The sequence below is a fragment of the Solanum lycopersicum genome, chromosome 4 (assembly GCF_036512215.1).
Source record: "Solanum lycopersicum chromosome 4, SLM_r2.1".
Classification (NCBI taxonomy): Eukaryota; Viridiplantae; Streptophyta; class Magnoliopsida; order Solanales; family Solanaceae; genus Solanum; species Solanum lycopersicum.
The window spans coordinates 67,866,458-67,894,312 of NC_090803.1; the positions used below are offsets into that span (position 1 = coordinate 67,866,458).

The window sequence follows — 27,855 nt, forward strand, 5'->3', positions numbered from 1 at the left end:
TTGAGAAATTTATTTTTCATATTTTGACAAATCAGAGTGCAAAACTGACATACGCATATACCAATAGAGCAAATGATTCTCTTCCTTTGTTATACATAGTTCTAAGACAATCACACTCAAAACAAATGATACAGAAATTTGGGCTAATTTTGTGATGACAAGAATAACTGATAGGGCCAAAAGAATGATACAAGAGAGAGTATTATCAAGATGCACGCCCTCCGCGTCTTTTCTCTTCTAGAATTGCAGCCTCATTCAACATGTCAGCTGCATCTTTGTGCATGTCTAGCTTCGACAGGGCAACTGCCTGCATGTAAAATGCAGTTGACCAGTCTGGGTGAACACATTGTGCTTGCATTGCATCTCTAAGGGCAGCATCTGGTTGATCACACATGAGATAACAAAGGCTTCTTCGTGCATAAACAGTTGGAGACACCATCGTTCCCACATCTACAAACTGCAAAGAGACACAGAAATAAGCAGATTGCCTAAAGCAAAGTTGTATTTAGCTCATCCATCTTACGCGCACAAGTAAGCTAATGAAAGAAATCTGTTAACCCAAATGCAAGCTAGATCATCATGCTACCTAATAACCGTGTATTAAGGGAATGCAGGAAATCTATACGACTACTCCAGCAGCTAGAAAAGGTAATGCAGTAAAGCATCCAATGAAGCAGCAAGTTTCTGGCCACATCTTCGCTATCTCATTCTCAGAAAAGGTCATGCTACAATATTGGCATTGGATGCAGGGATAAAGCTAGAAATATGGTTTGTAATCAAATCCTGGGTCCACCTCTGATTGGATGGAGTCTATAGATTGGTTGTTCTATTTAACATGGCAGATTTACCAGGCACGCAAATAATTGTGTTACATCCCCGCGAACAAGATCAGCTTACAGTATGGAATTAGATTCCAAGAGTGCATTGACTTTATTCCTTGGATTTTTGGCCAAGGAAGATTCAGCGGTGACACAAATAACCAAAAATGTCAACTAGATCACATACAGTATAGAATTAGATGTGGAAAAGACACCATAAACACAGGCCACATTCAGATTTTGGTCTTTCTATTAAGTGGTCGAGCATAGATGGCTCCAAGGAAACTGATTTTTTTTTCTGGAAAAGCCGCTAATTTTAAAATTCTAAATTGGATACATGATAGAGACTTGGGAATGTCAATCGACCCACACAAGAAGAAGCAGAAGATCTGCCATTCCTATCACCAATGAAGATGCATGTCTCAATTAATCAAGGAAGTAACTATTTATGGCATCCAACTACATAAATGGTATTCAGGAGTTAAGTATATTACGGTCTACCTCATGTCTTGTCTGGGTCAGTCTTTTATTGCCAAATGCCAATACTGACCTTACTGGGTTAAGGAAGTTGCAAGTTGTAACCAGTAATACAGATTGACACATTCTCATTAGATGAAGGCAAATACCTGAGAATAGCAATCTATGGCAGTTTTAAAGTCCTTGTCCCGAAATGCCAAGTCACCACGCTTTCTTGCCTCTAACATATCCCTCATTTGTTGAGTCCACTCTTGGAAAGACAACTGCATCATTGGGCATCCAACAACAACATAAAGATGTGAAAGAAACAGATGCTTCTGCAGTGGCAGTTTAGGTCAAAATAATTACCTCATTTGTCAGTTCATCGTCTTTATAATGTGTCATTACCAAAATCTGATGAATAGCTGTGAGATCCATTCTCGAACAAGCATCACCCATTGCAGAAAGAGGGTGCTGTGGAGTTGGTGGAGCTTCCTCACTCTTGGGAATACCCAACATTACATGAGATGCAACCTGCAATCAAACTATCAGAAACTCCTTCTAACCTCTAATTGGATAAAACAAATCAATCAATTAGATAAAAATAGACTCAAACTTCCCAGCAGAAGCAGTTGCTCGGGAACAAACAAGACATGGACACAGTATACAACGAGAATTGAAGATAAGGGAGCATCTTAAGATGAAGGAGAAATGAGGAGGCAATATTTGGTAGTTAAGCTTACCAAACAAATTTTTTACAATATGAGGTTTTTATTTTCCCATATTCTTTGGAAGGGGAAAGGATAGAAAACAAGACATCAAGAAAAATAGAGCAGATTATGGTGGTAGGACTAACATCAGGTTTGCTTTGCAATGGACCAAGTGTTGAAACGAGGTCTTTGGTATTTGGTCGCTCCCTGGGTTCATACTGTAAGCATCGTGAAGCCAGATCAAATACAACAGTTGCCTCTTCTGTAGAGAAATTTCCCTCCAAATGTGAATCCATTAATAGAAGAATGTTTTTTCCCCGTATCATATCGAGTGCCTGAAACGTAAAGGAATGAACTAAGCACGTAAGATTTAAATTTAAATTTTAAAACAGTTCACCATAGGAAAGGGGAGGAATTGCAAAGGAGAAATGAGGTAAACACAATGACACCAATATGAAATGTTCTACAAGACAAAGTGAAGAAATGTACTCTACACTAGTATTAACATCAAATGAATTTCTCCTCTTCTTTTAGAAAGATGATCAAAGACAGAAAATGTATGCGGATGTATAATCAAAACTGTCTCAAACTGCTAATGTTCCAAGCCTAATGTCCAACAACCCTCCTATTGCTGGTCTGGCAACAAATTTTGTACATAGTCTCAGACATTACAATTAGTGGTTCAATCAATAATTTCCAGAGTACCAGTACATAAATACAAGTTTACAACACAAGAGAGCCTAAAATAGTGTTCCCATCATTGACAAGGTGACAATCCCCAAGACTTGGTGCAAAAAGAGATGAATTTACTGCTAACAAACAGACTCTAAGAAACTTACATGACCAGGAGGAATATGTTTTCCACTTAGCAAGTCCAAAAGGACAGTTCCATAGCTGAAAACAACACTTTCTTGAGTGACTCTTCCTGCAAATAGACAATAAATTGTTCATCCCTTAATATCAATTGACAATGAGAATGATAATAAACAGAAAATGATAGATATCAATAGAATCACTTAGGCAGATCATAATGGAATCTTCCTTTTTTCAGTTGTCATATTTAAGTTCCATAACCCTTTCTCGGAAAAAGAAAAGAACCAAAAGCAGGAACATAACTTACTACCAAAACACAAATGTATAACACCACCAGCATCAGGAGATGTAGGATTGGAATTCCAAAATCGCTCTGAATTGTGAACTTTCCTAGAGAGATATAGTCTCACCCCTACCCCCCACCAAGCTATCAGTTTACAGAAGCCGATTACTATCAAGCAAAATTCTGAATATCTTGGTCAGAAATATAATTCAAACGAGAAAATGATGACATAATGTACATCAGGTTATTGGAGATGCTGAAGGCACCAAATTCAGTTACTAACGTATTCACAACTTCTGTAGGAATTTCCTTCATTACCTCACATCACAGAACTTTGTATAACAGCATTCCGGTCTACTATTTATTCGTGCATCAAGAGGTCATGTAACACTGTTGCATTTAAATATCAGGATGTGAATACTAATTTTGCTCCCTGGAAAAAGTTCACTGTGAACACCTAATGATAGATAACTCAAAAGGCAGGCACTAATTAAGAAGTATTGGACTCATATATATATTTCGAACAATCAACAAATTTAAGATTTTTCTACATATATATTTGAGATGAGATATTACTTTATACACCATTGAAGTAGACATTTCATTCTGTTCATCCAGGGAGCTCAAGACGTTTTCTTGATTTACACATTTTATAAGTAAAAAGCAATTAGCAAAGTTACTCCATACATCCTCTTACTTTAACACACATGGAATAGTGTCTCTTTTTAAATCAGCACCAGACAGCAGTCACAACCTCACATCATAAAATGGCTGTCTCGTGCAAGGAGACATACCCATCCAAAATGTTCCAGTCCCAGATAGCATCACTATCCATGGTAATAGTGCTAAGAGGAAAACTTTAGAACTCAACACAGACAAAAACTTCAAAACTTTACCATTTCTTAAATACTCAGGAGGTGTATACGCAAGGTTCGTGCTATAACTTTTACCATCCCTGCTATTTTTCATCAGCCCAAAACAAGAAAGACGGGGATCGCCACTCTGCCAAAAATCATTTACAGAATTAATACAGTGATAAAAGTAAATTCAGGAGTCTACATTAGACATTACTCTAAAATGTATGAAGACATTCCAAGCTCTAAAAAAGATGTCCATCAAAGTACCTCATCAAAGAGAACTCTATATGCATTCAAGTCATGGTATAGTGGTCGACCTTCACTGCTACAGTAGTCCAATGCTTCAGCAATATATAGAGCCACTCTTAAACGCATAGCCCACTCAAGGGTTTGATTCTCCCCTGGAGAGAAAGAACAAAGAAAATGCATTTCCGCAGATCCCATGAGATGAAAGCAATATACAATATAAAGGTCAATATATTATATCAGATTAACTAGGAAAGCAAAATTCATAAAGCGACAAAGCAAGAAAAAAAAATATGTTAACAACAGGTGTATCCCTAAATTTATGTATGAAGAAGATAACGACAAACACACATTGTCTTTTATAACAAAGTTAAAGTTTTTAATGCCCCAACCATCACTCTGCCCGCTAATATGACAAAGAAGATGATAAACACTAGCTACGATACAAATTACCGACAAAACCAAAAAACAACGTTTACATCTCCCCAACACCTATTGGAGCAAAGCAGTTAATGCTATATTACGCCTATCTCTAACTATCAACCATAAAATTATCTCGATTCTTCTCTTCATTTCCATAGATAAGCTGCATTGAAGCTAAAAACAAAAAAACAAAAGCAGTAAATGATAAACATACAGTGAAATAGATGCTTTGCAAGTGTATCATTTGGCATGTACTCAGCTACAAGCAACCTCTCATCCCCATCAGAGCAGTACCCAATTAAATTAGCCAGCCTTTTATGCCTCAAATTTCCAACACCTGATGCTTCATCCTAATTCCAACAACATCAACAAAAATCAGAACAAATAGCAACAACACCTCAATCCTAAACGTGGAACCTTAGTAGCTCAGTTACATGGCTATATCCACTATATCCATTCAGGTCAATTTAGGTCAATCTCAAATCCACATTAAACCCTAGCTTCACAAAAAATAAAACAAGGGCAATACAGTAAATAAATCAAAGTAAGAGGGCAATACCGCAAACTGTTTAGGATCAGGCCATGCCGATTTAGTAAACTTCTTAACAGCGATCCACCGCCGATTCTGCAACCTCCCCTTGTAAACCATATTCGGAGCCTTTTCTCCACTTTCAGAAACAATAAATTCTGAACTGAAGTTATTCGTAGCTGCTTTGAGCTCAGAAAGCGAAAACTCAGAAAACACCGGAACCCCACCATCTCCGACAGCAGCTCCGGCGCCGGTGCCGTTAGAAGCTCGTGCGTTTACCACCCCATGACGCTGATCTTTCTCTGAGCTCAACTCCTTCAAGATTGAAGATTGACAACAACCCATGATGACCCAAATCAAGAATCCCTTCAATTAAACATCATAACCAATCTTAAACCTCACCCAACCAAAAAAAACAACAAAAAAAGGAATACAACTTTATTATATGATTAAATTAATCATAAAAATAGCTTTTTTAATCTTTTTTTTTTATTTTTTTTTTGGGATTATTATACAGCTAGAGAGATGAAATGGTGAGAATTGCAAAGTGAAAGTGAAAACTCAAAAAACTGTGCTTTTTCATTGACTCATTTGTCTCTCTCTTACACCTTTTTTCTGCTCTGACACAGCTTTCTCTGTTTTTTCTTTGTAACTTTGCTTTGTCCTCAAAAAATAAAAACAAGTTATGAGGGTATTTTCGTCCAGTTTGCTGTTTTTAATTGTAAAATCTCGCGGTAAAAAATCTTAATGATAGATTTAGCTACCATTTTGGGCCATATATTTTTTGGAAATTAGATTTAGGTGAAATTTTGATTAAATTACCAAATATTTGATTAGTTTTTGGAAATATATATAAAGTTTTTGTTTTAATAAAATGGAAAATTTGATTTAGGTGAAATTTGGATTGAAGTATTAAAAATTTGCCATAGTTTTTGGTGATATATTTTTAATTTTTTTATAAATAAATATAGAATGTGACGTGTAATGATAAGTTTTTTTAAAAAAAATTATTATTATTTTATATAATATTGTTGTTTTTATGATGTATTGGATGATGGATTATTTTTAAAGTATAACATATGATATTTTAGTAAAAGTTATTAATTACACGATTACAAATATTTATTTGATCATAAAATTTAATTTAATTTAAAAACTTATCTTTAACATATTTTCAATCATTTTTTGGAAGAAATTTAATTTTCACTTGCTAAAATTTTTATTTTAAATATTTTATTTCAAAAAAAAATATATTTATTATTTCATATAACTAAGAATCGATGATATGTATATTCAGAGATATATTCACATTTTGTGATGTTCAAATTAGTTCAGGTCCCATTTGGAGCTGATTTCATATTAGATTGATTTGAAATTGAGATTTTATTTAGTATATGTATTTGAAATATCTTAAATCTTCTATTTTCCCTCATTATCATCAAAATTCTACAAAGTTATGAACACTTTCACATTATTATTTGATAATTTTATCAAATAGCTAATTATATATAGTTCATAAATAAGACATCAAAATCATCTTAAGATATTTATCATCATATTCATTTTATAAATAAATTTTTGTGATTACGAACTTACAAACATAATGCATAACTTCAAAAAGATCCAATGGTCATACAAAACATATAGTTTTCATACCATTTTCATAAAGTAATGCATCATTTTATTTAGACTCATTTCATAAAATTACATTAAACATGTTATTATTGTAAGTAAAATATAATTCGATGAAGTGAGGTATCATAACACCAACTCAGTTTTAGGTAAACGTGTGCATCTCGTTAGAGAAACGAGACGCACACGTGTCATGCTTAAAACAATTTAATATTGTTGTACCTTCACGTGCGAACTTGCAAAATGCAAAATTTGTCACCCACGTTGTCTCGACTTCGTAGGGATCTGCGTGCAATTACATCATTCGCTGTTCCCAATTTTCTACGGCCCCCTATATAGGCCCATAATTCAATTATTGGGCTTTTGGTTTCTTAAGCCCAGTCTAGTTAAATTTATTTCAACCCAATCAAGTACCCCTAATTTGGTTTTGGACATTTTCAAATTCAAAATATTAAAGATTATATAAAAATAATAATTAAACGTGGCTTTATTGAAAATAACTTTCCCATCTTCAAAATTAAGGATAAGTTCTACATATACGGTATAGCTCACTTTTTTTAAACCCCAATTGATTGTTATAAAGACTATTTGGATTGTTATAAAGATTATTTGGATCGTTATTTCATATACTCAATTTTTGTGCGAGTTTCAATTTAGAAAGTTGAATTAATTATCAAAAAATAAAATAATGTTCGATTAAAAGTAAATTTATTTTAATGTGAAGGGAATATATTTTTTCCTACCTTTTTTGGTTTGATTGACATAACAGACTATTTTTTCTCCTTATTCTACAGTAGCAAATTTGTCTTTTCTAAATGGTTGCTATAATTTTGTAATTATAACAATTGATTGTAATACCATATTACTTTGCTAATTATTTTCCAAGTTCCAAAGTCAACAATTGCTGAAAGGTAATATGACTTATAACTAAGAACAAGTAATATAAAACTTCCTAATTTGGTTATATTTTGAAAAATATATGATTGGCATTTTGGCATTAAAGGTTAATTGGCGGGAAATGACAAGTATTAAAGAGTAAACTTTTTTGAGTAATATTAGATTTGTACATTTTGAAGATAAAAAATGTCAAATAACACATGGTTACATATTCGTTTGTGCATGTTGATTTTCTCTTGCAGGAGTATTACAACGCTTTAAAATGTATTATATTTCATGTATTATTATTTGAATTTTTTGACGCACAATTTAGAAAGTATCTATTTCGAGTTTGATGTTCTGACTGAGAAGTAATAATTAATATATCAAAAAAAAAGAATCATAATTATAAAAAATATATATTTCCTCGAGTCCAAAATCTTTTCTTCTTTTTCTTAAGGATAATTGCAATCCTTTTAAGAAATATTTATATTTTTGGTGTATTTGCCTAAAAGCTATATTTATATTTTAATAAACTTTTTCACTTAATTAACACTCATTAAGTAGAACAATAAGGGTAGATTTTGAAGAGAAAGAAAAAGGTGTTACATGCATGACTTCATATTAGTTTAAAACATTAAACAATTTGAAAGAAATTTAATTTGTTAAAACGACAAATATTTTGGATCTAAAAATAAATCAACTAAGGACAAATCTACAATTTGTTAAATAATTCACATGAAAGTGCTATAATTTGAATAAATAAAATCATAATCTAATCAAAGACATTGAGACACAAACACATGAAATGATGTTTTTTTTTTTTTTGTTTTATGTTACCTAACAAAAGATGATTAGTGTTAATGTGTTTATGGAGAGAGAACAATTATTCTTTGCATGCATCTACTGGCATTTTAGTCAGACAAAAGATGGGTACATCTGAGATTTTAATTTATTTATATTTAACTTGAATATATAAAATTATAAATATAAATTAATAAATAATTAAAAATGATTAAATATGACATGAAATCTCTTTAACTCGCGAGTATGTAATTCTATATAGGAGAACATGAGTCAAAGTATCAAAGAAGACGGTTAGTAATTAGTAATAGAACGATTTTTCTATTTGGAGTGATAAAACATACTCCCTAACCATTATTATAATAATAATAATAATAATTATTATTATTATTATTATTATTATTATAATTTTTATTATTATTATTGTTATGGTAGCGCTAACTTATTCTTCACTTGGATTACCTTTGCTATTTTTACTACTCTTTTTGTCAATTATGATAACTTTTCCACTCATATATCTTTTTTAAATATAGCTAAATCGATCATGAAAAATGATTTTCTTAAGCGTAATATTTGTCGAAAATTTTAAAGCAATTTTATTACGTTGTAAAGACACTAAAAGATTATGATTAAAAAAAAATTGAGAACCAATTCACGTTGATTCCTCAGGTGACTACATTATGAGAAGCTAAAGCTAACATTATCATGAACAAATGATTGGTTCATTATTTCTAGTAATTTATGAAACTAATGAAAACATTGATCTCAGTTATTTAGAACAAAATCATGTGCAAGTTTCTTTCTTCATTATTTGTGCATCTATTGTTTGGGGATTAATTATTTTAAATAAATAACTATATGGAGTCTCGAAGAAATGATAAAATTATATATTTATGTGTAATTTATAATTCATAAGTTTAAACCGTGAAAGTAAATAAATATTTATTTTATGACATGTTTGTATAGACGACCATGCACGGTCTTGAAATGTTGCGATCCTTCCTAAACCTTGTTTAATTAATAATGTTTTATGCATCACGCTATTTTTTTTTAAAGATAAATAGATATAAATCAAAATTAACATGTTATACCGCGTGCTTTAATATGCCAACAGCCTTTCTTTAAAACCTTGTGAATAATAATGATGGACTAAATATCGACTAAAAATTGTCACTATATATATCACTTTAATTAAATTCACATGATTCTTATCACTTTAATTAAATTCACCTGATTCTTATCTGGAAAAAAAAAAAAGAGAAAAAGATAGAGTTATTTGAATGGGCAATTTGCTGTTTTATTACAATATATCCAGCAATGATTTTTTTTTTCTTTTAACAGGTAAAGTAGCTTTATTCATTTCAAAAAATAAAAATCTTAAATTAATTTCTTAATTTGGTTTAAAAATTGACCATTAGATATGTAGTAAAATCAAAACCTGGATAAAATAAAATTGTATGGAACTTGAGATTTAAAAATCTACATATATTTGGGTTTTTAGTGTTAATTTACTCCTATATTCATTCAAATAAAAAGGCGAGACTCGCAATTAATTATTTAAAAATGACTCTCAATTGTAATTATTATAAATTTATGAAATTATATTTATATAATTCAATGTTCAATGACCCGCAAAATATTTGAATTCATTTTTTCGAGGTGACATGATTTACAAGTCATATTAATGTGACATGATTGAAGTAATTTTGAATTTTGATGTATTACTCATGGCGGAATGAAAATAAATCGAGAAATTTTCAAAAGCAAATTACTTAATTCAATGGAGGAAGGGAGAACTTCTCAAATCATGGTAAAGTTACATTAGATATATTATTATGGTATACAATAGTAAACTCTTTTTTTTTCTCTTTAATCAAATCAACTTTATAATGATAACAAATCAAATAGGTAAAAAAATACAATAAAGCAAAATATACATGTATGCATCATCTTTAATTTTCTTTCTCTATTGTGTGAATACATTAAGCAATGAAACTCTAGCATTAATTAAACTCCTAAACACTTTCTCCCCACAATTTTCAATCCCACAAATACAATCTTCCAATTCATGCATTTTTTTAGTCACAATTTTCACCTCTTCATCTCCTTTATTTTTTCTCAACAAATTCTCCAATTCCATTTCTACAAATTCCACAATTCCTTCATTTTCTTTCAATTTTTTTGTCTTCTTTCCTAATCCAATCCATGAACATGATGGTTTTGCATATGCCATTGATACTCCAAGTCCATTAAAAAGTGCAATTGAAACTAATTGTGTTACTTCTATTATGTCTTTCATCACTTCTGCTAACTCTGCATCTCCATCTGGGATTGGTATAGTTTGTTGAGGTATAATATATTTCCCTATACATTGTACATTCAACGCAAGTTTATCCATTTCCTTAGCCATTTTTCTCAGTGCTTTAGCATACGAAGCAATCTTAGATTCATCTTTACGCCTCACAGCTACCTGTTGAAACATAATATAATTAAATATCAATAACTAAAATTATAAACATTATAATCACACACATTATCAAAGATTTGATACCTCGAGAATTTGTATGAAAAATAATGAACTTATACAATTAATGGATAATAAGGTGGAATTCTCCAATCTAGTAGCGGTGAATTACTGATCCTTTAGCCCACTTAGCTAATTGGGAACAAAATTTAAAAAATGAAATAAAAAAAAGGCCATTTTATGCAAAGGCGCGGACAATAGTATTTAAAAAATATGATCGGAAAGTCTATTTTATTATATTTAAATTTTCGGCCATATAATTAAGTAAATAAAATTATCGTACCTGAGCTGCTAAATGTTCTTCCTTGAAAGTGAGTATCAACGTCTGGAAGATTCCATAAACGTCGACGAAGTGAAGGAAATCATCTAGAAGCTTCTCGACCAAATCGGAATGTCCGTTTAATGATTCACGTGTTTGTGGAAGAAGAAGCAGATCATCGAGAGATTCATGAACAATTTTGAGTTGATTGAGTCCATCACAAATCCAATTTGAAGTTCGATTTTGGGGCTTAAAAGCCCATGATTTGAGCTCGTTTAAATCATCTTTGAGCTGAGAAATTAATGGATGAGATCGACATGGCAGACTAGCAGATCGAACATGGAAGGATTTTTTGGGTTTATTTGAGTGATTTGGGTGATTTGGGAAAGAAAGAGATCTGCGAAAATTAGCCACCATTCGAGGAGCCATTGTTCTCGATTTTGATAGTGTTTTTTCTTTTCCCATTTTTTTGTACAGAAAAGGGGGAAAAATTTGTGAGGAGTTGGACAGTTGAGAAGTGTTTATAAAGGAGACAAAACAAGTGGATCTAAACATTTATTAATTAAGTAGGTGCAAAATAATAATAGTACTAGTAGTATATATTAATTCGATTTTATTGACGCGTTTGGAAATAATTTTTCTAATTTTCATAAGCTTCGATATAAGTTTAATTTAAATTTAATAGTTTTTACTTAAATAAATGTATTGAAACATTTATTAAATATAGTTTAAAACTTAACTAACTATCAACATTTGAACGAGCCATAAGGTTAAAATTTTGATTTCTCCTCGAGTCACTATGTATTTGTCATTCTCGTCTATTTTGTTTATGGGCAAATTTGTAACTATTTTTCATAATTGTGGAGAAAAATTGATCATCCTACAAATTAAATAAATAAGAGATACGTATTACAAAATCAAAATCAATCTAACAATTGTTTAGAATTATTAAATAATAAAAATGTATTCTCTCTAACTATTTAAACTTCTAGATAACATGATCACACACCTCAACATGATATTAGAATAGACAAAAATTTTGAAATCGAATCTCACCGTCATACAAATTAAATATAATTTTCACGTTCAATAATAACGATTACTTGAACAAATTTAATTATCTCGTATGGCTTATAATTAGAGAATAAAGGTATATTTGAAATAATTTTATAACGATAAAAATTATATATTTTTGACCCCAATTATAAACTATAAGCATGCGAAATAATCATTTATACATTGACATTATTACTATTTGGTGAGTTAATATTAGGTAGATGTAAAATGATGGAGTAGTAATATTTTTATGATCATGTAATTATTTTTTACTTTTTTTTTAATACGTATAACTGAATTAATTAAAGAGCATAAAAGAGGGAATAAATCCAGCTGTTTTTGGGGAAGCCCAAAAAAAGGCAAAATCCCGTTACTAAAGGTGGCTAAGAGGATGATGATCTGTATTTATGTAATTCACAGGTTATACTGGTTTTCCTGTTCTCTTGGAGCCTACACACCACGTGCCCCTCACACCCTGTCTGTCCTTTTTTTCGTATTTCAAAAATTATCTCAAACTAGTAATCTCGATCTATATATATTTGAAAAAGTTACATATTGTTATAGTACTATATTACGAACATAGTTAATATTAGATATGAATCTGCATATTTAAAAATAACAATCTTCCTTACTTACACTTACACATGAAATTACAATCGAATGTAGTATAACATATTATATGTGTGCAAATACTTGTTTTGTTATTTAAAAATAATATAGCAATTCTTGATAAATATATTATTATTATTTTTTTACAAAAAATAGACACAAATAATACTACTTCAATTCTTATAATTTAATTTTGCTAAATGCCCAAGAGTTAGTGAATTATTAGATGAAGAGCCCATCACTTTTGTTGGTGTTAGCGCAAACAAGTCAAATTAATTTACAGTATGACATTCTTGTATTATTATACCACTTGTCTAATATTTTATTTTATTTTGCGTTGGTATAATACTCCTATTTCAGTATTTTCTGTTTTGGTTTGATGCATTATTGTTATTTTGTTACCAGTAAGATATATGTATACTGCCCATAAATACAGCTGTTATATTTCTTTGTCCTTACATATTTAGCATTATAATTCGAACAATAAAACTATCATAGATTTTATCTTTTTATTTTCACACAAATTGTTTATAAGTGAAAAATGTCTCGTTGCAAACTAAAAGAAAAACCTTACTATAAGTTCAAAATTAATGTATGAGTTGTTTTATTGAAGATCGAAAAAGACTTCGATTTAACGTGTTGAATTAATTATAATAATGCGGTGAAATTGATTGCAAAATTTAAAGTATAGACTCCTAGACTTAAGTCTCTTAACTAACCTCACGTGTCCCTTTAGAACGCGTAACCGCAATCAAAGGAAATTAAGCTAATATGATCGATAATTATATATATTTCGGTTGTCTCAATTTATTTAATCTATTTTATCTTGATATAAATTTTAAAATAAAAAACTTTTATGATTTTAAACAATTAAAATTATATCAAATGTATTAAAATAATTTTTGATATCGTAATTTTTGAATATGTGGAAAATTAAATTAAGAAGTTGCTAAAAAGAAAAAAGAAAAATCTATTTTTGTAAAAATTACTATAAAGAAAAATAGATCAAACAAATAAAAACGAATGAGATACTTATGTTTAGCTGAATTAGCGCACAACTTTGAATTTTCAAAAAATTTAACAATCTTTTGTGAAGATTTTATATTTGCATTAATAAATATTAAATTATCTCGAGAACTCGGCAATAAAACAATCTCTTTAACAACAAACTTTAAAATTATAAATCAATGCAAGAAATATTGGTAATGAAAATTTATGTAACTTTGGAGTAGTTGTTGCTATATTTGTTTTCTATTAGCACTTCAAATTTAGTAATTATCTTATGAAATTTATTGAGTATACAACAAAATTAAAAGTTTTAATAATTACGTTTAAAGTAACAGAAAATTGTCTATCATTTCTAGTATATTATAAGTAAAGTAATTAAAAGAACTTTTTTTCCTAGACGGAAATTTGGTTCTTACGCGTATAATTTACAGCTAAGAATAAGTATTGTCAATATATGAATTTATGTCTATTTATTCACATTATTAGTTCCCATGCAATAACAGAGGACGTTGCATGCAACATGCACTTTAATAATTGAGTTAGGTACGTAGGAAACACCTCTATTTTCATTATTGTTCTTTTCTTTATTGGTTGCGTAATATTTTTATTTTGATTAATTTGTTATTGTAATTCGTTTGATATGTATTATTTGAGTTAAAAGTCTTTCGATAGTAATTTTTACATAAAAAATAAAATATTTCATATATTTTATTTTTTATACTCGTATAGAATTACACTGGATTATTGTTATAAATTTCTTTTCTTGTAACCATGCACAAAGTAATAAAGTTTTTCGGGATCCAAAAATAGCATAGTATTGTGAATATATAAAATCAAAGAACGTACGTAAAAATCAATGAAATCTCATAGTTCTAGAAGTTCTTCATATTTTCCCTTCGTTTGTACGTAGCCTGATCTTTTACTTCTTTTGTAAGCATCTTCATTTATATATAATAATGTATTTGTCACATTTTGTTTTATAAATGCGAAATTAATTAATTTTTAAGTTGAATTAAATTAGATAAATTCAATATTTCAAATTAAATATACTCAAAACTTATACGATAAGTTTAAACTTATACGATAAGTTTAATCCTTTTCATATTAATTACACAATGTGAAATTCATTTTTAAATTGTTGATCAAAATAATACAATATTTTGATTTTCAATAAGCAAATGTGATAAGTAAAAGTGAACCAAAAAATAATATATATACTAACAAAATAACAAAAATTTAAAATATATATCTATATTATACATAAATATATTGGTGACAAATAACAGAGTTCTCGATAACACAAATTATTCCGAACATCATTATCACAAAAAATAATTATAGCGTGTTTGGTACGTGAAGTCATGCATGAATTGCACAATTCCCTCGATTGATCAGTCCAATATAATGACGGTTGCAGGAAAATCTTTTTATGATATTATGGGATTATGTTAATGTTCAAGTTGAGGCAATTAATGCCACTAATTAATTCTATCTTGTTTAATTAATTAACTTATGTAGATTTAAGTGGAAAGAAACAGAATAAGGACAACCTGTAAAATCATACACTTTAAAACCTTTTTCTAATGGATCGATCATATACTCATAGAAGATCCATGGAATTAATGAGGAATATTATCTCGCTTTTTGAAGTTTAACTATATGAATTTTGATCAATAATATTTTATGAACACGGCGATAACTAAACTAACGTTGCAAAGCTCGGCTGTCAATGTTGGCTAGTAAGGCCACATCTATTAAATGCACACATGGTGGATCACCCTGCCTATATATATATATATATATATAAACGATAATAATATAGTTATCGTTAAAAGAAAAATATACTATCACTGAATGTATTTTTATCAGGATATTTCAATATTTTGTTTACAATTAGATGTTTAGAATCTATTTTTTGTGTTGTAGTAAAAGAAATTCTCTCTCGATGTAGAAAAACTAATTACGCTAAGAACAAATTAAAGCTAAAAAATTCACTAATTATTATTTAATTTCTAAAAAAACAAAAGAACATTTATATATTTTTAGCAAACATGACAACTAACTAGAATTAAAAGGAACATATACAACCTATTTTTAGGAATAAAATAAAATATCTCTATTTATAATCAGTTGTTAAATGTTGACCTTGAAATAACCGAAGAGCCATATCGTCAACGAATAATCAAAGTTTTGGACATGCTTGGTTAGTTGTTTGGTTTGCATTATGCATGCCTCAAATCCAATAAAATTCTAAAAAAATATTATTTTTACGATGACGACTATCATAACAATAATATATGTTAGTATAGTTTTAATTTTATAAGTGAAATCTGAAGATTAATGAGTTGTACGTAAATATTATTTTTATTTTTATATGGTTGAAAGTCTGTTTTTGGTGGACCATTTTAGTAGTTTATGGTTAATCCATTGTTTTCTTTAACTATGAATTATTTGATTAATCACGTTTTTATTTATCTCATTTTTACTTAGTTTATGAATAATGAACGTGCGAATTACTTGGTTACATTACTTTATATTCTTCTCGAAATTCTTTACACTCTGGATTAGTTTAATTATTTCTCTTTTTCAAAATCATTATGGAGATACTTTTGAATTTTGAGCCAGTCTTTATTTACTTGGAATATTAAGGAATTCTTATATGTATTTTATTTTCAGTTATTATATTATTTCATGGTTCCGTTTTGTTACACTTAAAACAATAGTATTTCAAAACAATCTCTTTATCTCCATCAAATTATAATAAAGCTTACTTATATTTTATACTCTCAAAACCTCACTGATGAAATTACACGTCGATTCTATTATTTTTATGCACTTTTTGACATTATTGTGAACCAATTAACTCGAAGAAAGGTAGTTGGAATTTATTCTATTTTTGAAGATAAGAGTATTAGCTGGCAGCCTACCTGAAACGTGGTAGGCAAAATAAATTATTTTCTTTTACAAAAAGTTAATTAATATACTAGTAAAGAATAATACAAGATTTAAGTGAGCAATAATAATGATAGTAAAGAATAATTTATAATGACAACGATAGATGAGTATAATTCAAATTTTAAGAAAAAGAATATAAGAAAGTGCAACTTTTTTCTTTCACATGATTAATTAGGAAGTTTGGAATGTTAATCGTGTCAATTTCAAGGCAATCCTACATGTCTGAAGTTAGGTTTGGTAATTTAAATTTTCTCCTAAGCCTAATATTAGGTGTTAAATATGAAGTTTAAACAATATGTCAAACTTCAAATTATTTTGTCTACCCATACCTATGAAGTTTATAACATTAGACTTTGAATTTTTAAAATTAATATCGCAAAATCTAAAGTTAATTCTGAAACGACTAAATATTTCCGATTATGCATTAAATGGTGGTCCATAGTTGTATTCACTATACATGTACTTGCCCATTTTTTTTCAAGGGAGTTGAATCCTTAACTCCAAATTGTAGGCTACTAGTCCTTAGCGGGCCTTCGAATGATTGGTCCAAATCAAATAATTATAGGCTTTTGGATTTAAGACCCAAAACAAATTACTATGAATTTAGTAGCTTTATACATTGAACCGATCTATTGATGTTAACATGCAATTTCAAGAAATAATAGACCGTTGCTCGGACGATAAGCACACCCTCCCACACAACAAATTGATGTTAACATGCAATTTCAAGAAATAATAGACCGTTGCTCGGATGATAAGCACACCCTCCCACGCAACAAAATACCGCAGCTCAATTGAGGTACAAAAACCAGGAAACTTTTCTCCATTTCTTTCTCCATAAAGCTACAAGACTACTTAGTATCCATGAGATATTCAACAACAAAAAAAGACCTGTATTTGTCTACAGAAAATCTAAGGTTTTGTAGACCTGTAGATGGACGTAGAAAAAACTGCGTGGGAGGCTAGAAAACTATACATAGTTTACTAAACTATAATGGGTTTGGTGATAAACCTAATCGACAAATTTGAGACACTGGAGGAGCCTCCCAATAAGCAGTTTTTTTCATTAATTCTGCGAAATCTTTCACACACTGCTCCATTTTTAGATTTTCAACTCGTTGTCTTGCTGCAGCCAGTTTATTACCTGCCACTTGGTCGAATATTTTCTCCCAACCACTCTCCCACTCAGCATGGGCATCACAGAGCTGAAGGGTGTTATTGGTCCAGTCAGTCCAGCTCCATCCTCTGTACAGTTTATTCATCGTGAGCCCAACACAGTGGTGAGTGCACGGAGGTGTGCAAGGCCGGCACTTGGCACCACTTAATGGGCCTGGACTAGAAAGTGCTGCTACTGGAACACCAAAACGGGGTGGTGGAAAATCATAGCTACGATCTGATACAACACAAAACGGGAGGCGCTTAGAGATGTAGGGAACTCTGTGAATAGTGAGTTGGGCCTTGAATGCGCCCTCGGAGTTGAGGAGATGGTATCTGGCTGCATCCAACTCAGGAATCAAAGAGAGCCGTGAAAGAGCAACTACAGAAGTGTTGTAGTCACCAAGGCCAAAGCGATCATTTAAGCCACCGTAAGATGAACCAGAAGGTACTAAATAGGTTCCGGGAATGAAGTCCTCGGATGATAATGGGGAGTTCCAGTATCCATCAACTCGGGTACGGATTATCCAATCGTAAGTGAAGTTGTTCTTGTGCTGGTACGCTTGAATCATCGTCAAACAGCCCTCAACAAGGTTGAAATATTGCAGCAGGCCCTGCCATACAGAATCATAAGATTTAGGTTTCAATTTTTGGGAATTATAAAAAAGCTAGTGTATGTTATTAGCGTTCCAGCCTAGGGGCCTTGTACTCTTGTAGTGCCAAAGCATTATGAGAGCTGTTGTCATTAATAAAGATAAGTTCCTGCATTAAACTATACTCACAAAATTTTATATTACTAGTTGATTTAACTTGAATTCATTTAGTAAAGCTCCCATCTCTGATGTATTAGTAAATAAATTCAGCCCACTTGAGAGTGTTAAATGTACTTTTTTTCCCTTAAAAATATGCTTATCTTTCTTCAATATAAAAACAACTACTACAATATTGCCAGTGCAATCACACACGTAAGGTCTGGAGAGGGTAGAGTATGATCAGATCTTGCCTCTGCCTCATAGAGATAGAGAGGTTGTTTCCCATTGACAAAATAAACTATGCAGCAACCAGCTGATAGGCGAGAATGATTTCAAGATATTTGGTATTTCTCTCAGCTTTCATTTTTTATGAGATTTTAACTTCATTTTATAAGATTCCCAACATTTTTCCACCTTGGACTGTAAACGCCATGCAGAGACAAGTCTAACTTGTAGTAGTGGGGCTGTCCTTTCTAAATGTATTTTTCTTTCTTTTGATGAACTATACAGATGCATATATAGCAGCAGTAGTGGACACGATCAGCTTACATCCCATTTGTAAGAGCTAATGAAAAACACCCATCGACTTTAACCTTTGAATTCATGTCTGCAATATGAGATAAGTGCTAATGCAGAAGAATTAAAGAATCTAGCATAGTATCTCACAATGACAACATAGCAATTTAAGTCCAACCATTGTGGTCCTGCTTTGCATGCTGGAATTAGTTACTCGAATTAGGTGAAGGTATAAATGTTAGACTCATAAACAACATATTAAATGTCAAGCTTACTTAATTATAATGTTTCAACTACCATTAATCTGGACCAGCGTACTTTTCAATGGAAAAAACTAATGAATTGGTAGAACTTTCAATAATGCTCCTTGAGAATAATTTCATTTTTTTCCCAATTTAACAGTTCCCCTTCTAAAGTAACTTAACCGGGATTATGTCATCAACTTCTTGAACATTTTCATATTCCTTCTTCACAAACCTGTGAGGGTTTTAGCTTAGACCCCACAGAAATGATGAAGTCTCTGAGAAGGTAAACCGGATTTTACCTAAACTACCTACCTTACATAGTATACGTTTTCTCTTCCATCTCTTCACTTCAGAAGATAAGAATTGAGGTGCGGTCACTGCATAACTGCAAACTTCCTCTCACCAATGCTTGTTATATAAATTTTAATAACCGCAACGTTTGGGCCAGTGTATACTGACCTCAACTAATAGGTATCGGATTTCATCAGATCATATATATCTCACTCTCAGCAACATCTCAATACCAAATTTGTAGAGGTCAGCTATATGAATCAATGTACTTATAACTCTTATTCATCAAAAGTTCAGAACTTTGGTATTGGTCGTCAACCTACTGTAATTTTTTTTATATGTAAATCTTCTTGTTATTTGAACACAGTCGAAGATACATTTCACCAAATTAAACCAAACGAAACACCAGAACAAGTCGATGTCGACTGCTAACTAATATGAGCCACTAGCTACAAACACCATTAACAACCTTCCAAAATTGGAAATTGCTTACAATTAATACACCATTAATATCTAAAGTATTTGTTATGATCCTAAAGAACAAAACATTTATGTCACATCACATTCTCCTTTTAGAATTTTGTTACATCAAACCTCAAACACTAGTTAAGCTAACAACAACAACAACAACATATCATATATATAATAGAGTCTACGCAAACCTGACTCCTATATCTCGATTAAGCTAAGCTTAAAATAAATAGATATATGAACAAAAACAAAAAAAGATGATACCTGAATACCATTAGGTGAGCCACGAGCACTGAGAACTCGGACCTGAAACTCAGTCTCTTTAATGGTTTTAGGCTTGAAAATTTTAATGGCGGAGATTCGAGGAGCAGTTTTTAACAAGGAAAGCTTGTATGCATTAGAATCCAACGGACTATGAAGATACAGATCAGAATTCGGATACTCTTTCAGAATTTTCTGGATTATAGAAGGCCCAGTTAGTTCAAACCTACGAGCTCCACCCACTATACACACAGCAATTCTAGACCGGTTCAACTCCTCCTTCGTTACCGATCGATTAAAAATACCCGGCGGAAACAGAGGCTCAGACCGATCTAAGCCGGTTTGATTCGAAAAAACCGGCGGATGTGAAGGAGAAGGGGCGTTATTGTTGAAAAGAGAGTTGAGAGGGGTAAAAGTGGAAAAAGTGTTACTGGCTATGGCGGAAATGGAGGAAAGAGAAAAGTAAAAAAAGAGAGAAAGTAGAGGAAGAATCAAGAGTAAAAGCTTCCAATGAAGATCTGAAGAAACCCATTTTGAACATTTATTCATCATTTTTGATTCTCTTTGATTGAGATCTCTGGTTTCAGTTCTTCTTCCATAAATGGTAAAACAAAAACAAAAAAATTGAATCTTCTTCTTCTGCAACTGGTGCTGCTTCCCAATGCTACTGCTCCTATTCTACAAATTACAAAAACTGTAGCTTGTCCGCCATGCACGGCCAAATGAAGAAATTTGAACTTTTTATACGGCTAATTTAGTACAAAGTTGGCTGAAAATCATCCATGAACGTTCTTTTTTCTTTTCTTTTTTTTGATTATTATCACAATGTGATAATGATGAATCTCGATTGTGAAAAACGAAAAAACTAAAGCAAGAAAAGAATATGAATATTTTATTTTACATGTATATAAACTATAGTAGTTTATTTACTATAATAAATTAGTAATTAATAAGTAACTTACATTAGGGAGAAAAATTAGTACTATTGCATTTACATGAGAGGGAAAAAATAAACGAAATGCAGATGGATGAGTAATTTTTTTATTTTTTTTTGATGGATGAGTAATTAATTATGGAAATCGAGGAGGAATAAAAAGAGGGAATAAAGGTTTAAAAAGTGAAAATATATAAAGTAGATCTAGCAATTGACATATATTCTCTACTTGACTAATCTCTTGTTTTGTTAATTTAAATATTTGTATTTGTTAATCTCAATAAAGACGACACAAGTCATGGCTTATGACAAATTATATTTATTTGACCATACAATATATAATATCAATATTAATCGTATTCATAAATTATACATCGGCTCTGCTGCCACATGCTATTTTTATGAAAGAAGTTTTACCTTTTCAGGTTTGATATCTGAATTGAGTAGCTTGTTTCGAATTCAAATATTGAATAGGTCTATTTTGGAGAGATATTTCAAATAATTTTATTTATAATTTTGATCATTTCATTAATATTTTGGATTCAATTAAACACGTAGTAAACATGGTATATCATCTACGTATGAAAGAATACAAACAAACTCATATTTAAAAGATGAAAGCTCATCGACCTTTTAATTTTTATAAACATTCGGCACCATTAATAAACAGCAATGCAGTTAATTTCAAATGAACTAGGGCCACCAACTTTATTTATTGATAGATGCATAACTTTAAATCTTAATTAGTTCTAGCTTAATTTATTTTGTCTACACCCTAGAGTTGGTCCTTTCAAAAATTGGCCCATGTTTATAACTATTATGATAACATTAATTTACTTTTTCATTCTTAACTAACGATTTCAGACATAAGATTTCGAGAATAAAGACATATATGGTAGAGAATATTTTAAACCCGACGCAAATATGATTTAAATCTCTAAAAGAATGAACTAAATGAATAGGCAAAGTATGTTTTGTCACATCGAGAGTTGACAATTACAATCAAAATCTGAAAATTTGCCAACTAGCATCAACATCAACCTTGTTTGAGAAGAAACCAACTTGTCATTGTGACAAGGTGGGAGGCAACTCATCTTCTGGAGGCAGAGATGGACCAAAATCCATTGATGGGAACACACCGGGCGGTCTGTCTCGAGGTTGGATTGACAATAACTGGGATGAATTGCCTACAACATCTGCCCATCCGTAGTGAGGTTCAGCCCTATTCAAGTAAAAACATGTTAGTTTAATATCATAAAAACTATTCATGAATGAGTTTAACTTCTATACGCTAACAAACAAGAATAGAGACATGTAACTAACTATCTGTAGTAAGTGGAACAAGTTATTTGAAAAATAAGATAGGCAACGTGCTGTAACTGTAGTGATAATGTCCATGTTATAAGTTAAATCCTACAGCCTACTAACACTAAACTATGACTTACTCGTAGTAAGTTCCTTCATCCACAACGATGTCCCAACTTTCACCTGTCGTGCTCTTGCCGTACTTGTGCACTTTGCTGATTCATGGAAACAACATTATTTATAAGTTTCTAAAGTGTAAAAGTGCATGGAAATAGACATCTAACAAGCTGAATTTTAGTTCATATTCATAATTGTGACATACCCATTTCCGAAGTGCTCCTCTCCCCATGTCCTAGACCATCCTGGATAATTAGGAAAAGGAAACTAAGAAGAGAATTGGATGATTGGTTAACTTAAAACTCAAAATAAGAGACACGGTAATACATATTATGATAGTTAGGGAATTTCTTTTAACAGCTTAGCTTTCACCAGGAAAAACTTGTAATTGGTTTTTGTGTTTTAGCACCTAAGTCCTTTTGGAATGTAAAGATGTAATTCAATTAAATAGAAGGTAGACATACTATCACCAACGGGTGACACATGCCAAGTCTCTCCTTGCCGCGAACCAATTCCAGCGAAAAATTTCTCTTCCCACTTGTCTCCCCATTTTGTTCCAAGCTCAGTTTCCGCCCACTTATCTGTCCTGAGAAAAGGAGCATGGAACGATAAGCAATATAAACCAACTTGTCAGCAACTCAAGACCACTAGGGAGGTTTTGACAAACTTTCACCCCTTTAACAATGCCATTTACCAATTCAAAAAAAGTCAGAAACAAGCAATTATAATAATGTCATGAAAAGAAGAGAGTAAAATATGATGTTTAACCTCTGTCTTCAAGCAATATTGTTGATATCAGTCAAGTTTCTATTGTATGAGATTACAATTCTAGAGGGCCAGTTAGGACATATAATGACCAAAGTCAAGATTATCTCACCATTAAATTCTAGAACTTGATTTCTTTTCAATAACTAGTGCAGTAGCAAAAGTTCAGCATAAACAGAGGTTTATCTACTGCAAGTGTGAACCCAAAGCAGATCGTTGCAGTTCTAGTTTATCACTATGTCTTGGATGAATGTATTCTAAAGCTTTTTTGCTTGTTCAGGTGACATAGCTAACATCATTTAAAGGCAAAAACAGGTCGTGGGACTTCAAAGTGCCAAGAGTTTAGTGGAAAAGCACTACCAATAGTTACCAAAGTGCCTCCACCAGAGCTCCACTATATCAAGAGGGCCAGAGTCTGATGCTAAATTACTAACACAACAAATAGGTATGTACCATTTAAGAACAGATCCTCTTCCATCATAATGTTCTCCCCATTTCTCCCACCACGATTGTTCGTTTAATCTGCCATATTTGTGTGCCCCTTTCTCTGTCCAACCCTTTGCATCATACTTTTCCCACCTGTATATGAAATATCAATGCTTAATATCTTTTTGTGTATGTATTCATGACCATGTAAACTAATTATTCCCCTCAAAATCTCTTACCAATTTTCATACCACCCAGCGTTCTCAGTGCCTGATTTTGCTTGTTTTTGTGCACTCCTTTCAATCCTAGCAAGATTACTGTAGATCAAAAATGCAGCATAACTATTTTAGTAATTCTCCCGGAGCAGCAAAGCAATACACAACAGGTTATATTATTACAAAATCTAAGAAAACATATATATAACCTCCATTCATCTTGGTGAAGAACTTCCCGCCATGTTTCCCACCATGCGTCCCCTTCAACATTTTTCCCGGATTTCTCAACACCTGTTAATTATACAAAGGGAAAACTTGACGCTTCATGAAGTACAAAATAAAGGATGACGATGGAATCACTAAAAACCATTGTAAGATAGAAAATTTATACCAAATGCAGCAAGGTTATACATATTTAAAGTAAAAAGTCATACCGAGTTCTTTGTATCCAGTCCAATCACTTTTCTCCCACCACTGTCAAGGAGATCAACAAATCCAATTAAAAGCATCCACCTGGGATGGTACTTGATAAGGTTATAAAATAATGTCTACAATGAAACTTGGATTCCAATGTTTCTTCAACAAGTTTGTTAAAGAGGATGCAAGAACTTATTTGCGGTACTTTATCCATCAGAATAAGGTATTCACAGTTAACTAATAAACCTTTTAATTGTCTGTCATATTATTATCCAATCATTCCCAAACTCCAATAAAAAAAGTACATTGTGTTCAAGTTTAGGACATAAAGTTAATTTTCTGATAGATAAACATTCCCCATATTCTACACACTTATCACTGGCTCAACAGTCCACAAGCCTAGCCAGAGAAAAACATGTGCATTCAAAACCAGCAAAGAAAATTGATTCATGTGATGACTAGACATGAAAAGTTCTTGTTATTCTCCTTTAGCTAAACCTCTACTTCTTGGGCTTGTGTCATCAATGTAGTTAAGACATTACAGTTCTGTGTTAAGGTTTTAGTTTCATACTCTTGAGATTGCACATCAGGTAAATATTAATTTACGCAAAAAAATGAGATGTTCGTCCTTGGAAAAGGTGATCCCACATAATAGGTTTTCAAGTATATTTTTACAATTCAATCTTCAAGATCTACAACAATACAACCATACACAAGATTAAGAACATGCGTACCGTTTCTTTCCATTCTAAGGTACCATCACTGCTCTGACCACCCATCCTTGTCCATCGGCATCGGTATCCATTGTCACCAAGGTCTTCCCCACTCTCCCGATACCATGTACTGCCGTCCTCGTTTACTCCAGTTTCATTGACATTATCATTTAGCATACTGATGCCCCAATCTTTCTCATTAGCAATGCCCGTGTCTATAGAAAGGAAGGGTGATAAACGAAATTATCAATTTTATCTGAAAAGAGAAACACTCTTATAAAAACCAAAAAGGAAGGAGCCATAACTACCTCGTTTTGGTGGAGAATCACGGGACTTAGGGCCTGAACTTCTTGGGGTGCATCGGGAAAAGAATTTTTCTGGCTTTGAAACAAATCTAGACCTGCGTATAGAAAAGTTGATGAAAATCACCGAAAAAAACAGCTACTTCCAATCAAGTATGCAGGACACACAACATGGAAAGATGGAGTCTGTAAACCGTGAAGATATTCGAGATGCTAGAAAGTCAAACACTACTTTGGAGTCCACATCAAGATTATCGGGCCTATAATGAAGGGTTTGTTATTGACCATTCAAAAACTATAAGTAGCATAAATAGAGGAAGTGATATTAACAAAACGCAGAATTTTTTTAACAATAGAATATCTCTTATTTTTCTTCATGCCTTGACAATAACATGAAGATACATCCAAATCAATTGTAAAATTCATAGTATGAAATGAAACAAACAGATTTTATCTAATTACCTCCGGATTACTTCTTAGATAACTAGAATATCCTAGGAACTCGTAAAAGTTGCAACTTTAGCTCTTATAATAAAAGATTATTATTAACTAGTCCAACCAACCTTGAGTGCAGTTTAAGCATGTATTAATTCGATGCAATAGAATCTATTACTTTGATATGAAATTGTTCAAGAACTTTGCAAGTGGACACAGCAATATCTGACTAAGAGCTCAAACTAACCTCAGTATAATCCATACAAACTGGTATCCAGATTGCTAAAAGCAACATATTTGAAAGGGGTTCAGGTGTTGATAAACAATATGATACAAAATTCTCTTTTGTACCAGAATAGGAAAGAACAAAACATACAAATCTCTACAACATATCAATGACAGAAAGAAAATATTTTTTTTTGTTTTCATTTAAGCTAATCATAATGTCTGTCCAAACAAACCCATGTGATGTCTCATCAGCTTCTGCCAAATAACATCTAAAGTTAATTCTTTCATACATAAATATCACATTACTTCTAAAGCATCCTAAGAACCTAATAAAGGAGGTGACTTTAGCTCTTAGAATAATAAGAAAATTACTACTAATCACTCTCCAACCTTGAAGTGATTCAGCTTAATCATGGATAATGATTTACTTTGAATATGACATTGTTTGACAATTTTGCAAGTGGACATAACAATACACACTAACTAACCTTATTATAAGTTCAACAACCACAGGATGTGGGGAGCTTTCATCAATGGAATCCGGATTAGTTTGGCTACAATGTGGTTACTAGATACAGGATGGGAAACCCAAAAAAATAAAATATTCAATAACCAAACAAGCAACACCCTTTTCGGTTCACCTATATGAATCCTCAATATCCATTTTGCTAAATTTGCCTCATTTAATTATATTAGTCATTCATGGTTCAAAAAGTATTTCTTACAATTCAACCACCTATTCCAGTTATTATGAAGATTGATTGCAAGAAATGTAGTGCAAATAAAAATTGACTTACTGAGGAGATGCAAAGGGCATTGGGGAAGAAGCTTGAGTTCTCATATAATTAGCAGTGATCTTCTTAGAATCGAACCTCCCATCATCACCTTTATCAACGCCATTCCCAGAACCACTACCACCTCTAATTGGCATCACAGAATCTGAACAACAACATTGTATACTGAAGAAACCTCCGGTACTACTCCTCTTCTTCCTTCGAAATTCTACAAAACCATTAGGTAATGTAGGGAACACCTCAACTGTGGGCAGCTTAGCCGCCCCTATGGGCGCTGTGAATCCTCTGGAAGAAGCCGAAGCCGCCATTATTGCTCAAAAGAATGCCATTGGAGGTAGAAGAATGTGTTGATAAAGCCCTAGAAGTGAGTGAAGTTCAGATGGAGATTCAGAGAAACAGAAAAAGAGTTTAGTGTGGTGAATTAAAAAAAAAAAAAGAGATCAAATAAGATTAGAAGAGAAAAATTAGGAGAATTTTTAGGTACTTATACATAAAAATTAGTTTGACGGTAAAGGGGACCAAAAAGTAAGATTGGATAAAATAAAAGGATGATTTCGAGAAATGTTGACTCACTAATTTGTGATTGGGTCCACTTACTTGTGATTTGCATCCATTGTGCCACAATGGATTTGCCACGTGTCCCTAATAGTGACTA

The 27,855-nt window shown here is 31.8% G+C and overlaps 4 protein-coding genes across 4 annotated transcripts; all 4 read right to left on the reverse strand.

Moving 5' to 3' along the window:
* On the reverse strand, positions 1-5,822 carry LOC101254198 (serine/threonine-protein kinase BSK1). Its single transcript, XM_004238365.5, has 9 exons — positions 5,166-5,822; positions 4,821-4,956; positions 4,205-4,338; positions 3,977-4,082; positions 2,824-2,909; positions 2,131-2,319; positions 1,644-1,808; positions 1,445-1,558; positions 1-457 (listed from the first exon to the last, which is right to left on the reverse strand). Exons 1-9 carry the CDS (start codon positions 5,478-5,480, stop codon positions 206-208), a joined length of 1,497 nt encoding a protein of 498 aa, XP_004238413.1. The 5' UTR covers positions 5,481-5,822; the 3' UTR covers positions 1-205.
* Positions 5,823-10,244: 4,422 nt separating this feature from the next.
* Positions 10,245-11,764, reverse strand: LOC101254897 (uncharacterized). Its single transcript, XM_004238367.3, has 2 exons — positions 11,255-11,764; positions 10,245-10,917 (listed from the first exon to the last, which is right to left on the reverse strand). Exons 1-2 carry the CDS (start codon positions 11,693-11,695, stop codon positions 10,414-10,416), a joined length of 945 nt encoding a protein of 314 aa, XP_004238415.2. The 5' UTR covers positions 11,696-11,764; the 3' UTR covers positions 10,245-10,413.
* A 5,888-nt stretch (positions 11,765-17,652) lies between these two features.
* LOC101255196 (uncharacterized) lies at positions 17,653-21,633 on the reverse strand. The gene is made up of 2 exons (XM_004238368.5): positions 20,553-21,633; positions 17,653-18,627 (listed from the first exon to the last, which is right to left on the reverse strand). The coding sequence occupies exons 1-2, from the start codon at positions 21,099-21,101 to the stop codon at positions 17,848-17,850; spliced, it is 1,329 nt and encodes a 442-aa protein (XP_004238416.1). The 5' UTR covers positions 21,102-21,633; the 3' UTR covers positions 17,653-17,847.
* A 778-nt stretch (positions 21,634-22,411) lies between these two features.
* Positions 22,412-27,750, reverse strand: LOC101255492 (protein EARLY STARVATION 1, chloroplastic). Its single transcript, XM_004238369.5, has 11 exons — positions 27,204-27,750; positions 25,750-25,841; positions 25,463-25,656; positions 24,746-24,785; positions 24,521-24,602; positions 24,336-24,413; positions 24,124-24,249; positions 23,370-23,491; positions 23,111-23,150; positions 22,929-23,003; positions 22,412-22,705 (listed from the first exon to the last, which is right to left on the reverse strand). The coding sequence occupies exons 1-11, from the start codon at positions 27,506-27,508 to the stop codon at positions 22,549-22,551; spliced, it is 1,311 nt and encodes a 436-aa protein (XP_004238417.1). The 5' UTR covers positions 27,509-27,750; the 3' UTR covers positions 22,412-22,548.
* Between the last annotated feature and the right edge of the window lie 105 nt (positions 27,751-27,855).